A 14,882-nucleotide genomic window follows, 5' to 3' on the forward strand; every position below is an offset into this window, starting at 1 on the left:
AGAGAGAGAGAGAGAGAGAGAGAGAGAGAGAGAGAGAGAGAGAGAGAGAGAGAGAGAGAGAGAGAGAGAGAGAGAGATTTTTTTTTTGATTTTTATAGTACCTTTATTTTAACTATTAAGAATACACATTTTGATCAAAAAGCACATATCAAACAGCACATCCTTTAAAAAACATTAAAATTCAAACTAAAACCGATAAAACATACACAGCTTAGCCCGTGCAGACGGGTTAGAGAGAAGCATTAGATGAGATGGTGAGAGAAGACCAGAGTATTGTCAGTAACTGAACACAGTGTGTTGGAGTGAGTCCAGGTCTTGGTGAACTGATCCATGTCCTGCATCTGACTGTAGTATTTAAAATCTATGTGGACCCTGGCCTTCACCATCCGACAGAACAACAAACTCACCTCAACATCTACCATGTTCTCCTCTTTCCTCTTCCTGCTCACATGTACTGCCATCTTGGCCTGTCCCAGTAAGAAATTTAAAAGTTTACACTTGCCCTCTGCTGCCTTTCTGTACTTAAAACCCAAGATAAAAACCTGAACAGAGAATTCTTCTCCAGCTGCTCTGAAGAGACTCTTCAGGAGAGTGAAAAGAGGAGTGAGACGTGCACACTCACTGTAACAGTGAAAAACTGTCTCCCTTTCGCCACAGAACACACACCGGTCAGTGTGCCCTGGGGAGATGATCGACAGGAAGGAGTTAACTGCTACAATGCCATGTAGCACCCTCCACTGTAGGTCTGCCACTTTTTTAGTCAGAGGACCTTTATAGAGACTCCTCCAGGCGGGTGTCACCTCATCTCCCAACTGCAGGTGACCCCTCCATGGAGTGTCCACTCGGTTCAGAGTCTTTCCATTTAGACATGTCACCATGACTCTGTACAAGGCTTTGCCAGTGGCCTCCTGTAGGCTTAAAGTGCAGTGCTGTGAGTTTAAAAAACAACCAATGTAGTCTTTAAAAACCGGACGAACAGTAATGGAGGGAAACGGATCGTCAGTGCAGGGGGCAATAAAACCTTGGGAGTGCCGGCTCAGTAGAAGACGTTGATGTCCATTCAGGCAGCCTCTCCAATGCTCCAAAAGTCTGCCAATGCTCCTCACAGACCGGATCCCCACACCAGCTGCCAGGACGGCTGCATCCTGCAGCTCAGCTCCAGCCAGGCGAACAACAGACCCCAGAGTCATGACCCTGGCCTGACAGAAGATGTCCCTAAGAGCTATTCCCGCCCAGAAAGGGGCGCTGAGCTGTCCTCCAAAGACCACAGGCTCCTGAAGCAGCCAGTGAAGAGAGACCGTACTTTTCTCCTTCGCCATCAGCTTCCACACAGTGAAGGCTCCCCGGTAGAAAGGTGGCAATGTGCGAAGGTCTGCAGTGCTGAGGTCCATGAGGAATAGAGAGTCTTTTAAACCCAGTCCAGCGAACCGCTGCAGAACCATGTGGGCCAACGGTCTCCAGACCAGGTCCTTGGGGCCGTACAGCAGTCGCTGAAAGAACTGTAGCCGGAAAGCAGCTCCCCTGCTGGCCAGGTGGACAAGTCCTTGCCCTCCCTCATCCTTAGGAAGGTAGAGGACAGCTTGAGGGATCCAGTGAAGTTTGTCCCAGAAAAAATTAACTAACAATGCCTGTATTTTTGACAGCAGGTTAGGGGGAGGGTCCACACAGGCCAGTCTGTGCCAAAGGGAGGAGGACACCAGGTTGTTGATAATGAGTGCCCTTCCTCTATAGGACATGCTCGGTAGCAGCCAGCTCCACCTCCTGAGCCGACCTTCAATCTTCTCCAGCACATTGTCCCAGTTCTTATTTAAAACAGTCTCATCGCCTAAGAACACCCCAAGGTATTTTATGCCCCCTGTCTTCCACGTCAGTCCCCCTGGTAAAACCAGCTTAGTTGTGGGCTTGTCACTTACCATCACTGCATCGCTCTTACTCCAGTTTACTTTTGCTGATGACATCTCATTAAACAGTCCAACATTAGTTTTTATGATGTCAATGTCTTTTTGTGTGTTCACCATTAAAATGACATCATCAGCATAGGCAGACAGTTTAAAAACAGCAGGACATCCATTAAAAACAACCCCATTGAGCTCCTTTCTTAATTTGTGGAGCAGAGGCTCTATGGCAAGGGAATAAAGCATCCCTGATATGGAGCATCCCTGCCGAACCCCCCTCTCCACATTAAAAGGAGCAGCCAGGCCACCGTTAACCTTCAGTATGCTCGCAATGTCACGGTACAGTACCTGGATCTTAGCTATGAAGCCTGGGCTGAACCCAAAAGCAGCCAGCGCCTGCCACAGATACTGGTGTTCAACCCGGTCAAAAGCTTTTTCCTGGTCTACGGAAATCAGACCAGTGTCCACGCCTAATGAGCTAGAGACGTCCAAAACATGCCTGATTAAAGTGATATTATCACTTATGGACCTGCCGGGCACACAGTATGTCTGGTCCACATGGATGACCTCACTGACGACCTCCCTCAGCCTCAGGGCCAGGGCTTTGGACAATATCTTGTAGTCCCCACACAGCAATGAAACCGGTCTCCAGTTCTTTAAAAGCTGCAGGTCTCCTTTTTTAGGGAGCAGAGTAATTATAGCTCTCTTGCAGCTCAGTGGTAGTTGTCCCCGGTTCAGACTATCCTGGAAAACCTCCAACATGTCTTCGCCGATAACCGGCCAAAAAGACTTGTAGAACTCCACGGGGAGCCCATCAATGCCAGGAGCCTTCTCATTGGCCAGACTCATGAGGGCTGTGTGGAGCTCACCAACAGTCAGCTCAGAGTCCAGTGTTGTGTTTGAGGCAGCCTCCACCTGAGGCAGGTTATTAAAAAACTGTCCACCCAGCTCTGGGTTATCCACAAACTCATTTGAATACAGTTTTTTATAGAAATGTGTGGCATACCTCCGGATCTCTGGGCCTGTCGTGTATGAAGAACCATCTTCAGCACGTAGCGAGTGGATGATCTTCTTCTGGCCATTTTTCCTCTCCAGGCTGAAGAAGAACCGGGATGGAGCATCCATTTGCGAGGCATTCAAAAAACGAGACCGGACCAGCGCCCCCTGTGCTGTAATGCCCAGCAGGTTGGCTAAAGCAGCCTTTTTCCTTTTAAGGGCTTCAAAATGCCCTTGTTCTCCTGTACAGTCTGCCAAACCCTGCAGCTGTACCACCTCAGTCTCTAGGTCCTGAAGAGACCTGGTGATGTACTTAGTGACATTGCGAGTATATTGTTTACAAAATTGTTGGATTTGGACTTTGCCAATATCCCACCACTGCTGTAAAGAAATAAAACTGGACTTCTTGCCCTTGTGTAAAACCCATAAATAATTAAGACCCTCTCTAAAAGCATTATCTAATAAAAGAGCTGTGTTAAAATGCCAATACGCACTGGTTATCTTAACATTTGAGATAAAAAAAGAACAGTGAACCAGAGAATGGTCTGTAAAGCCGACCGGTATAATATGACTTGATTTAAAAATGCTAAAATGATGTTTAAAGCAATAAAACCGATCAAGTCGAGCCATCGATAAAACATTCTCACGACTGTGGCTCCATGTATACTGCCGGATATTTCTATGAAACCCTCTCCATACGTCCTGCAGCTCGTGAGCTTCACTGAGACGCTGAAGCCGAGCACATGAAGCAGGGTGAGGCTCTAGGTGATTCCTGTCTGTATTAGGATGCTCTGTGCAATTAAAATCACCTCCCAGAAATAAATACTCTTCAGTGCTGCAGCCGCTAATGGCATCAGATAGAATGTCTAAAAAACTCATTCTATCTTTGCTAAAAACAGGGGCATAAACACATATAAAAACCATTATGACATTCTCAAACTGTGCTCTGACCTTCAAAATGTGACCTGATAAAACATCCTGCACCTCGACGGAGTGAGGGTTAAAAGCTTTGTTAAAAAGCACACCGACTCCAGCACTATTAAAAGATTTGTGGCTGAGAAAAACCTGGCCAGGCCACTCCTTCTTCCAGTCTCTCTTGTTTTCATCATCACTATGGGTTTCTTGAATAAAAACTACGTCCAGTTTCTTAAAATCAATAAGTTTATAAAGAGAAGCTCTCTTCACAACACTTCTGGCACCGTTAATATTTAAAGAACCAATATTTATATTAGTCATAATGATATGAAAAAAAATAAATAAGAAAACAGCCACAAAGGTGTGATAAGACATTTTAAAGTGAGTCATCATTAAGTTCAGCGAGCTTCACCCTGGCTTTTGTGACAAACTTGTTCAGTCTGTAGACTTCCTTCGTTTCAAAGGAGTCTTCCATCTTTTTAAGGCGTGACACAGACACAATGAAGCCCTTCAGGTCGGGGAAGAAATTCTTCACCTGCACAGCTACTTTCCCTTTTGTGTCTTTTAGGAACTTTTTTATTTCTCTCAATGAATAGGTGGTGGTGTGAACCTCCTGAGATGGAGTCATATCCCATTCTTCACCCGCTTCATCCCCACTATCTTCCTCCACCTCCACCTCCTCCTCATCCTCATCATCCTCCTCCTCCTCCCTACACTCACTGATTTTCCTTTTTCCTGATCTTTTATCCTCATCCATGTCCTCCTCCATCACCTCATTCACCACCTCGTCTGCATTCACATTATGTTCTTTATCCTTCTTTTTCTTTTCCTGTTTATTTTTATTAGCAGGTGTGACTGTGCTCTTTGTAGCAGTAATATTTTCCTCTGGGCAAACAGCCTGTTCCTGCTCCATCTCCTCCCGTTCACTCTGTTCTGCCGTCTCGTCAGATCGCTGCACACCGGCCGAGTCTAACTCAGCCGCCGGCTGCAGCGCGTCAGGTGAGCCCGTCTCACCTGTGCCCGTCTCACCCGAACCACTCTCGCCACCAGCTGACGCATCAGCTGCCGGCTCAGCGGAGGCCAAAGCGCCAGGTCCACCAGAGGCCGAAGCCCCGGATCCCCAGGGGCGGGGGCCTTTGGCCCCCGCACGCCGGGGTGATGCACCGGCGCTCGGCCCCGCAGTGCCACCGGCAGCCTCCTTATCCTCAGGGCAGGCTCGAGCCAAGTGCCCCTCGGCCCCACAAGAAAAAACACTTCATCGTTTCAGATGTGACGAAAACGATATAATTAAATCCTTCCACCTTGAAACTCAAAGACAGGTTGAGGTCTTTAACTCCATCTTTGAGCACCATGAAGGTCTGCCGCGGTAACACACAACGTGTTTCATTTCCGGTCGGGTTTTACCTCCCAACATCATCATCTTTATTGGGGAGATGACTCGTCCGTAGCGGGACAGTTCTGTATTTAAATCCTCGTTTTTAATGAAAGGTGGCGTGTTGGAGATCATGATCCTCCTCACCGGGTTAGCCAGAGGAAACACCGGCGTGAAGGTGTCATGGATCACCACGCCGCTCTCCACCACTTTCTCCGCCTTTGCCACATCATCCAGAAAGATGACTATAGCGCTGTTCATCCGTGAGGCAGCTTTTACACTTACAAACCCCACAAGCTCTCCGATGGCGTAGGCTGCATCCTCAACTGTACAGGCGACAGCCGGCAAAAGTTTGACCGCATGTCGCCTCGTCAGTTTCTGCAGCCCCACCTCATCTACTCCGACACCGGGCATGATGCCCGGTGTCACACCACACACACACACACCGACTGGAACAAGTTCACAAACTACACTAAAACATGCAAAACAAACAAACAAACAATTATAGAAAAGTTTTGAGAAAACCACTCACCACCGTCAATCACTCCAGCTCACTCGCTCCGCTCACACTCACGCATGCGCACAGAGAGAGAGAGAGAGAGAGAGAGAGAGAGAGAGAGAGAGAGAGAGAGAGAGAGAGAGAGAGAGAGAGAGAGAGAGAGAGAGAGAGAGAGAGAGAGAGAGAGAGAGAGAGAGAGAGAGAGAGAGAGAGAGAGAGAGAGAGAGAGAGAGAGATGAGAGAGAGAGAGAGAGCGCGCAAGGGCACGGCTCTCTTTATAGGCTGAGGCCTCATTAGGCCAACATGGAGCAGCTTGGGCCAAGAGTCTTCAATCAGCCAATCAAGGTTCAGGAACAGCAAGGCAGCCTGAGGTACTAATGGAGCAGAGAGACAGGTTCATACAATACTAACACAAGCAGAGGGAGCGCATAACATCATCCTGTCTACTCAGCGCACAGCTGACTCTCAGGCACAGTTCATGCACACGTCACAGATCCCCCGTCCCCCCAGCGCATGTTACAATATCACAGACACATGCCTCAAGCTAGGCATACGCTAAATGGCGTTAGCAGTTGCTATCTATGAGTATGTTAGCCAGCATACCTCCATGTAGTGTGTACTCCTTGCTGTTTATCGATGAGAGAAGAGACAGGCCCGTTCACAGGAATCTGGTGCATGTGCACTGACGAGCACTCGATGGGAGGGAGCGGAGCATAGGTTGTGGTGGGCTGGGGGCATGGGGGGGGGGGGGGGTCAACTTGATCTGCCAGACTTGCCAACTGCACCTTCAAATCAAAGTATGACCATAGGTTTTGTATGTACAGAAACATATTTATCTACAAAGTAACTAGATGTTAATATTAATGTAAAAAGTATATTCCCACATCTGGCTCATATTATTCCCACATCTGGGGGGGGGGGGGGGGGGGGGGGGGGTACTAGCCATGGCTACTGCTAGGCAGAGGAGCAGACCAGGTTAAAAAAAAAAATAATTTCTTAATTAATTAACCTTGGAGGTGCTGGTAAGCATCTTCCTCACTTTGGACAGAGCTAGGCTAGCTGTTTCCCTTTATTTATGCTAAGCTAGGCTATATTGTGAAGACAACTATTTGTAAGTACAACTGTTTTTCAGAACTTTAGGCTACATAATGGATGTTCTCTCTGTGTCTGTGTGGGTTTGCTATTGTTGCTCAGGCCTCTCCCACAGTCCAAAGACGTGAAGTGAAACTGAAGACTTCCTGTTGGTGTGAAAGTGTGTGAATGTGTTTGTCTTTGCGTCAGCCCTATGATAGAGCCCTGCGACACTTGCCCAGGGTGTACCATTACATGCCATACACCCAATGCACGCTGGGATAGATTGATAGATATTTTGACAGTGGACATGATACATTCAGTGTTCTGTAATAACTGCTGTGAAAGTCTTCATCTTCTTCAATCCATCTTTGCAACTTGGAACATCAACAAATCTTGAATGTATCCACCTTTTTCTGTGGCTCTGGGCATTTCTGTTTAATTCACAGAGCAAATGAATATCTTGAGACTTGACACTAATATAAATAATAACCCATGTGTTTACAGGCTTTTTGTTACACCCTGCTGTAACAAGCCTGGACTGGTTGCACACCACGTCATGAGTTTAGAGGAACTGGTTCTTCAGTGGAAGGTATTGCCTCCTGCCTCTGCAGTAAGCTGTCTATTCAGCTTAGGATGACTCTTCGTTTTGACTCATCTGGGTGGTTTCATCCGTCTCTGCTGCAGGTTACAGGGAGTGAGTCAGTTTACCAATATTTTAGATTTTTATGAGCTGATTGTGTTCTTGCGTCCCTTCCACAAACCACATGTTCATCTTTGACGGTAAGATGTAACAGCAGGTAAGCCTGTTCTTGCAGAGCCTCCATCTTGTCACGTTCACTGTTTATTTTTTTGCTCTTTTGTAAACTTTATTGAAACACATTCACTTCTCTACTTCCAGTCGTTCCCCTATATGTTACCCTCTCAAATCCATACACACACTCATGTTCCTATTACACTTGTGTCCTTACCATAAGCCTGACTCAGAAGTTGAATGTTCACCATTTTCCGATAACAAATAAACGCAGCATAACCATTAGTGACCGCTTTTAGCAGCGTCACTAACTTGGAGGCCAATTTACATCTAGCCTCAGCCACAGCAAAAAGGCAAGTAGAAGTGCTTTCATAGGAGGGTCATATGATCATTCACCATTGTTTAAACTCACTCTTTTATAGATTGAACATTTAAGGCAATTAAATATATGAAAATCCTGAGTATAACTGCTGTACAGGAAGTTATTTTGGAATTTCTTTTGCACACCACCAGTAGTTTGGTACATGACTATCCTTTAACACTCGACTGTCTGTTTTTTCAATGTGTTGACACAACTTGAAATTATTTTCGGATTTACTCCCTCGATAGGCACATCCAAACCAATGCACCATCACTTCTTCTCTTGAATCACATATTTGGATGAGGCCCTGGCTCCAGAGGTATTTTAATTTAGCTCTTAATCTGTGTTTAGATGAAACTGAGGGAGAAAACTCATGCATCACTGATGAGGCAGCAGACTCAAAGAGGTGAATGATATTTCAGCAGCTGACGGACAGGCTTCTTTTTTATTGCTTGAAGATCTATTGCAGCTTTTGATTTATTTCTTTGTGGATGACTCACAGATCTATCTGAAGTTAATACCATGGGCCTAGACTAAAGATACGAAGATCGGCTCTGACAATATGTCTGTGAAAATATATTCACATTTTAGAGAATGTAATAGATGTTTTTCTCATTAATGATGGATCACCCATCCGCTATTAATCAGAAATGTTAATATTTATGACCCAGTCAGCCCAATCCTCGGATTAATTTAGTGTCCGCAAGGGTAAGTACACAGTAAGGTTACTGAATTCATCAAAAATGTACCCAAAATGTTTTTTCAGGTTCATCTTTTGTACAGATGATTCAACCAGAAGAGTTTCATGTCCATACTAGCCTTGAGGCGCAGTGTCAGTCAGAAAGGCCTTTATTTGTAGAATCAGGGAGACCTGAAATAACCCCTTCCACTTCTCTACTCTCTCTCTCTTCTTCTGTGGTGTTGTCACAGCAGATAAGGAGAAATGTATCATTGAAGTATCATAATATCTAGATTTCAGTTATCCACAAACGATCCACAGGAGAATATCAACAAAAAAAATTTTCATTGAAATATAGAAAAAAGTTTGGTTATGGACCAAAAACAGCCATTGGTGCAAATAAAAAAAACTTTTCACTGTACATTTAAAATTATTATAAACTTGCATGTCATATAGACCTTGCCCTTTTCTGTCCAAGGATTTGTATTATATCAATTAATATGTGTTTAATTTTAAACGATCCCAATAGGTTTGGTCTTTTAGATCATTTGTTGTTGTTGTTTTTGTATATTCAGTACTGTTTCCTTACTGGTCTGTAAAGCCGTGACCTATTTAAATATCTGCCAAACATAACATTAGAATGAAAATGTATGTATGCACAGATTTAGGATAATCAAGACTTTCTCTTACATTCCCGGACAGAAAAATTACCCATTCATTAAACTCTTTCTATACTTTGGCATGATTTTTATCAGTTGAGACCTAGAATTTTACTAAGCCACACCACTTCTGTTTTTAAAGAGGAAAAAAAGATCCCAATAAATCACTGAAGGGTGGAGGTCTGACCTCGCCTCCCTCATAAACACCGATCAGAGCCTGCTTTTCATCTCACAGTTTTTTCCAGCACTGTTGGAAAAGCTTTCAAACCTGTTCAGTCTGAGTAGAATTTTTTCACCAAGTTGGTTCACATGGTCTTCTGCTCCAAATCATCACGGCGCAGCTGGTGGCAAACTGGTGTCATCACAGATCATCTCTCAGCATGTTCCTTTGGTTGCCTTGACATTGTTTGGGGTAAATGGATGTTATCAATCATATAAAATATTAACTTTCAAAAATCACATAATTTTAACAGTAACACAAGCATGCTTTTTTCTATGAATGTCTATCACCAAATTTTAAAAAACTAATTGCCAAACAAAATGTTGATCTTAGGCAATTCATAGAAATCTCAAGTTACGTTAATACAATGCCTGGCACAGGAGCATCCTACTGAACGCAACTGGCATTCTCAGTCCAGAGCAGCTTACCAGTCTTACTAAACTCAGTTCAAACTGTAAAACCTGTTCAAATATGAATATGAATCAAGGTTGTTACTATATTGCCTATTTTTAACATTAAAGGTTTTCAGAAACATATTTCAGTGTACTGTGGAGCTGTAATTTGATTAAGTTTGTGACCAGGCAGCCTCAAAATGGACCAAGCACCACCCCAACATCCTGTGTCACTCAGCCCTATATTGTTCAGTTGCTCTGACTGGTTGTAAGTCATGTTTCATTGCATGGAGGTCATGGAGAATTAAAGTGTAATTCCAGCGCAAAATCATCCCATGTTCGTTTCCGGCACTTACATACATCAAATAAGCCATCAAGATAGTTTTTAGTCATGTATAAACTATTAACGGAGAAATCTGGTAGAATCGCTCACAGACGGACGTGGCTAACACTGATAGCTTGGGGCAGTATGGTAAACGCATTTAAACAGCTTTTTTAACCACTAATACTGCTAAAAAAACAGCAAACCTCTGCAGCAGCATGAGAAGAGTCCCTACACAGAAAACAAAGCACCAATGGGCTTCTTCCTTTTGGATTGACTTTGGTAATCCACTTGAATGGACTTTACTATGAGAGGAGCTGGTACAGGGGCCAGTTGGTAAGTCTTAAAAACACTCTTTTAATAACTACGTTGTTGGTGCTTTGTTTTCTGTGTAGAGACTCTTCTCATGCTGCTGCAGAGGTTTGCTGTTATTTTGAGCCGTATTAGTGCTTAAAAAGACGTTTTAATGCCATCACGTGCTGCCACAAGCTAATCAGTGTTAGCCACGTTCGGCTGTTAGCGACTGTGAGTGACTCTCCCAGATTTCTCTGTTAATAGTTCATACATGAAAAAAAACTGTCTCAATGGCTTATTTGATGTATGTAAGTGCCGAAAAAGAGATGGGAATGGGAAATGGGATGATTTTGCACCGGAATTGCATTAATAATGATGATAACTAATGACTTCTCATTCAGTATTAGCGGTGATATCAGTAAAATAAACTTGGCCACACATGTTCCCTCTGTCTAATAATGTAACAAAATGAATGTATCTGCTGTATGGCCTGTATAAGCACAACATTGGTGTCTACTGTGATACTGAGAGTTCTCTGTAAACCTCACTTGCAGATAAGAATAAGCTCAGAACAAACCATCTCTCTGACCCTGCTGGGTAACACTTACACTTCCCTCTTATTTGTATGTGATAGCTTTTTTGTCCTCGTGCATTGCTGAATGGGTCATTTTCACATCTTTCGGGTTAGTCTACATGTTAGTTTTAGTTTTGTCTTTCATCATTTAAGATAAAGGTGTTTTCGTCCTAGCCACCTGGTTAAATAAAGGCTGAAGACAGTACATCTCTCCACAGAGGGGTTAGTTTCAGTTTGACTGGCTCTAGGGATGGTAATGTTAGTCTGCATCGTAGCTTTAATTCAGACTGAAATATCTCAATAACTAAATGGATTGCTATGAGGATTAATCCAACTGGCTTTAGTGATCCCCTGACCTTTCCCCGACCATGCACCACCTTGTTGTTGAAATTTGTGGTTAAGAGTGAAATATCTTGATAACTATTCTAATAACTATTCTAATAACTAATAACTTAACTTAGTACACATAATTATTGCCATTCGGATTAATTGTAATAATTTTCCGACTTTTCATATAACATCATCTTGTCATACTCATAAGCCTCAGCTGTACTTTGTATTTAGGGTTAATCAGCAAATGCTAAGACCATGCTAACATGCTAAAATAAGAGGATTATAAGAGCATTATACCTGAAAAATGTCAACATGCTAGCATTATCATTGCAAGTATTTTAGTACAGCCTCACAAAGTCACTGTAGAATCTTAAAGATGTAAAGATTTGTATCTTTTTAAATGTTTGCTAAGTTACTGTCTATCAAAGAATAAGTTTAAACAATGGTGATTGATCATATGACCCACTAATGAAAGCACTTTTATTTGCTTTTTGCTGAGTATTCCAATATCCATCTGTGGTGACATTCCCTCGCTAGATGTAAATAAGCCGCCATGTTTGTGACACAGCTGACAGCTCCTGTCAGCTGTGTCTGCCTCCTGTGTTAAAGTTCTGCCTCCTATGTGAAAGTTCAGTGTTTATTTGACCCATCCAGCACTCCAACCTTTGTTCTTACAAAGAGTAAGCTGCTCTTAATCATGGAGCTTGCTTGGAGCGTCTCAGAGCAAGTGCATCTACATCAAGGTCCGTTCTCTCAACTTGATGCAATTGTACTCGCCTATGGGAGTCGCCATCTTGTCACACTTTCCTCTTACCAAAAAAGGGCATTGATGTGACGTTTGGAGATACGTCCATCTGGCTGACTTACTGTATACTGGATGAGCCACATTAGCAGCACCGCCAGGGAGCTAGGCTAACAGAACACGCTATTAGTTAAACAGGAGTGGAAGTCAATGTTGAGATTTTTTTCTGGGTTGGGGAGAGAACGGAAGTCATTTATCTTTATTTTGTAACGGGAACAGGATTTTTTTAGAGGGTAGAGGGTAGCAGAGTCAAGTGCATGCACTCCTGTGCCAGGGCTACATGGAACACACCGGCTCTGATAGTCAAGTGCAGGCGGCCAGCATTTATGATCCATGATTTAAATTGATGTTCAACATGGTATCATCACCCATAAGGTGTAAAACACCGACCCTCAAATCCCAAATCCTAATCTAGTGTATTTGCCATTGATAGTAAGCTGTATTCAAGTCATGGTGCAAATGCAGCTATTAAATCAGCATAACAAAGCTAATATGTTGTGTACCTAAACCATCTGTTTGTTCAGTTGATCAAAGAGCAAACCATCTTGTCACTTATGGTAAGACCTCCACAGGAATGAGCGCAGTCCAGGTCAAGATGACGGAGTTAGAAAGTTAATGATGCTAATCCTGACAACTAGCCTGGTGAGGGCCAGCGGCTAACTGTCACTCAAGAGGCCACGAACTAATTATTCATAAACTTTAACCTCCAATAAAATAAAAACTAGCCTAGCACCAGGCTTTAAACAGGTTTAATGATGCTATGAAAACAGCCTGTTTAACATGTAGGTCAATGAGAAATTGCTCAATTATGAATCCTGCCCCTAGTGGACGCTTGGCACTTCCTTATTGGATCAACCGGGAAATCGTTGTGGGCGGGGCTTAGTTTTACCTGTGAAATAAGAACATTTGTGAACTGGCCGCAAACCGGAGCGTTGTCAGGGCTTGGTTTAAAGTTGAAAGCCTGATGGGGACAAACATTAAAGGGGGAGATGGGGGTGGAAATATGCACTGTGCTCCTCATAAATTTAAGTCATCATTCTGGATGGCATTGTAACCATCAGGAAGTTACAGGTTATAGACTTGGACATTCAGTAGGAGGCAATCATCTTCAGGTGGGCGCATGAGAGTGTGAGGTGTAGCAACATGTGTCACACACAAAAATGAAAATGACAAGATTTCAATGATGGGAGGACCAGCCAGTTCATCATAAAAGATTAGGTCATTTAGGCTGTAGTTATTACTGGGGTGGGTCATGATGGGGTTGGTTCACTGATCAGAGCAAGTAATGTTAGAATTGTTTCATTTTGTCACATGTTGGCAGTGCAGTGGAACCTAACTATTTACTCAAGTAAAGTGCAGTACAGGGTACTTTTTTCCTTCCACTACATTTATTTTTGCACCACTCCATTGATCTGGCAGCTTAAGTTACTAGTTACTTTACAAATTAAGATTTTTTCACACAAAGCATTTGGAAATGGAGTTTAACGATTAGTCGATTAATCACTTGACAAAAATGAAATAATTGGCTTTTTTGATCATCGTTTAGTAAAACTCCATGTAAAAATATTTCATGGTTCCAGATAATACACATTTAAGAAGATAAACAAAAGCAAGTCTAAAAAAACGGAAAATCAAGACATAGTTGTGATAATAATGCTGACGTATAGTTTAGCTGCATAACTGTGGAAGAACATCCCCTCAGATGTCTTGTGTAAGCTATTGCAGCACAGTGAGTTATCAGTGTGTGAGTAAAGGTTGCCTCACCGGGACGCTCCCATCTGCAGCATGTTCCTTTGAGCTGCAGTCACACCCTGAACAACCAACACACACTCGATGATTACTGACATGAAGTACATGAAACACAGCAATATTTAAGATCTTCTGAAGGAAATGTTTATCTCAATCCATAAAAACATCAATGTACAAACAAAACCTAGACTATAGTTAAGTTACTATAGCAAAAATACCATAACATATAATAAAGATACCTAATATAAAAACACTTAAAATGAGCATTTACCTGCTTCTAAATTCCTTGGTGTGCGCTCTTGTCCAAGTAATCAAACTACTCCTGCAAATTGAGCCCTGCCGGCAGTGCCTACATGTACCAGGATGCATTGCCCGTGAGCTACTGATGCCCAGCCAAAACATAGTGGAGCACAGTTGTGTCTATACTTATAAAGGTAATAAAATAAAACATGCAGGCTCCATAGTCTGAACCAGCTTGACAAAGTTGGCAACAAATCTTCAACAACATAAAATTGTGCGTGGTTCTTTCCCTCAATACCTGAAAAAAATATTTCATAGAGACGGGGAATATCCACAATCATTCCATTAGGGGCAGTGCCACCGGTGTTTCATGACTTTCATGGCTATGGCAGTAAATATGTGAAAGAGATTGCCATGATCTCTTTAAAGCTTTAACAGCTTGGGAGGTTTCAGGCTGGAACTTAAAAAAATGGCGTAGAGGATATTCACAGTAGGATAATATGCTGAATAATTGTTGTTTTATTTCTCTGCTGTCATATTGGTGTATTGTGAATTCATGAGTGTGGTCTATACCTACTCTGTGAAGTGTCCTGAGATAACTTTTGTTATGATTTGGCACTATAAATTAAATTGAATTGAATTGAATTGAATAGAATATTGTGAATTACTTGCCAAAAGACACCGGATGTGATTGTATTTGAATTATATTGCTCTTTGATTTTAATTCATGTTTTTATGGCGTCATACTTGCCATG

At 42.9% G+C, this 14,882-nt stretch overlaps 1 protein-coding gene across 1 annotated transcript in view; it reads left to right on the forward strand.

Annotated features, from left to right (window-relative positions):
* Positions 1–5,980: 5,980 nt before the first annotated feature.
* Positions 5,981–14,882, forward strand: part of LOC310958938 (uncharacterized protein) — a gene marked incomplete at its 5' end in the record, with an annotated part of 88,534 nt that continues 79,632 nt past the window's right edge. The window contains one exon of the mRNA XM_083930101.1: positions 5,981–6,048. Coding sequence (XP_083786227.1) covers positions 5,981–6,048 — 68 coding nt within the window. The remainder of the gene's footprint in view (positions 6,049–14,882) is intronic.

Source organism: Echiichthys vipera (assembly GCF_963691815.1).
Source record: "Echiichthys vipera genome assembly, chromosome: 16".
Lineage (NCBI taxonomy): Eukaryota > Metazoa > Chordata > Actinopteri > Perciformes > Trachinidae > Echiichthys > Echiichthys vipera.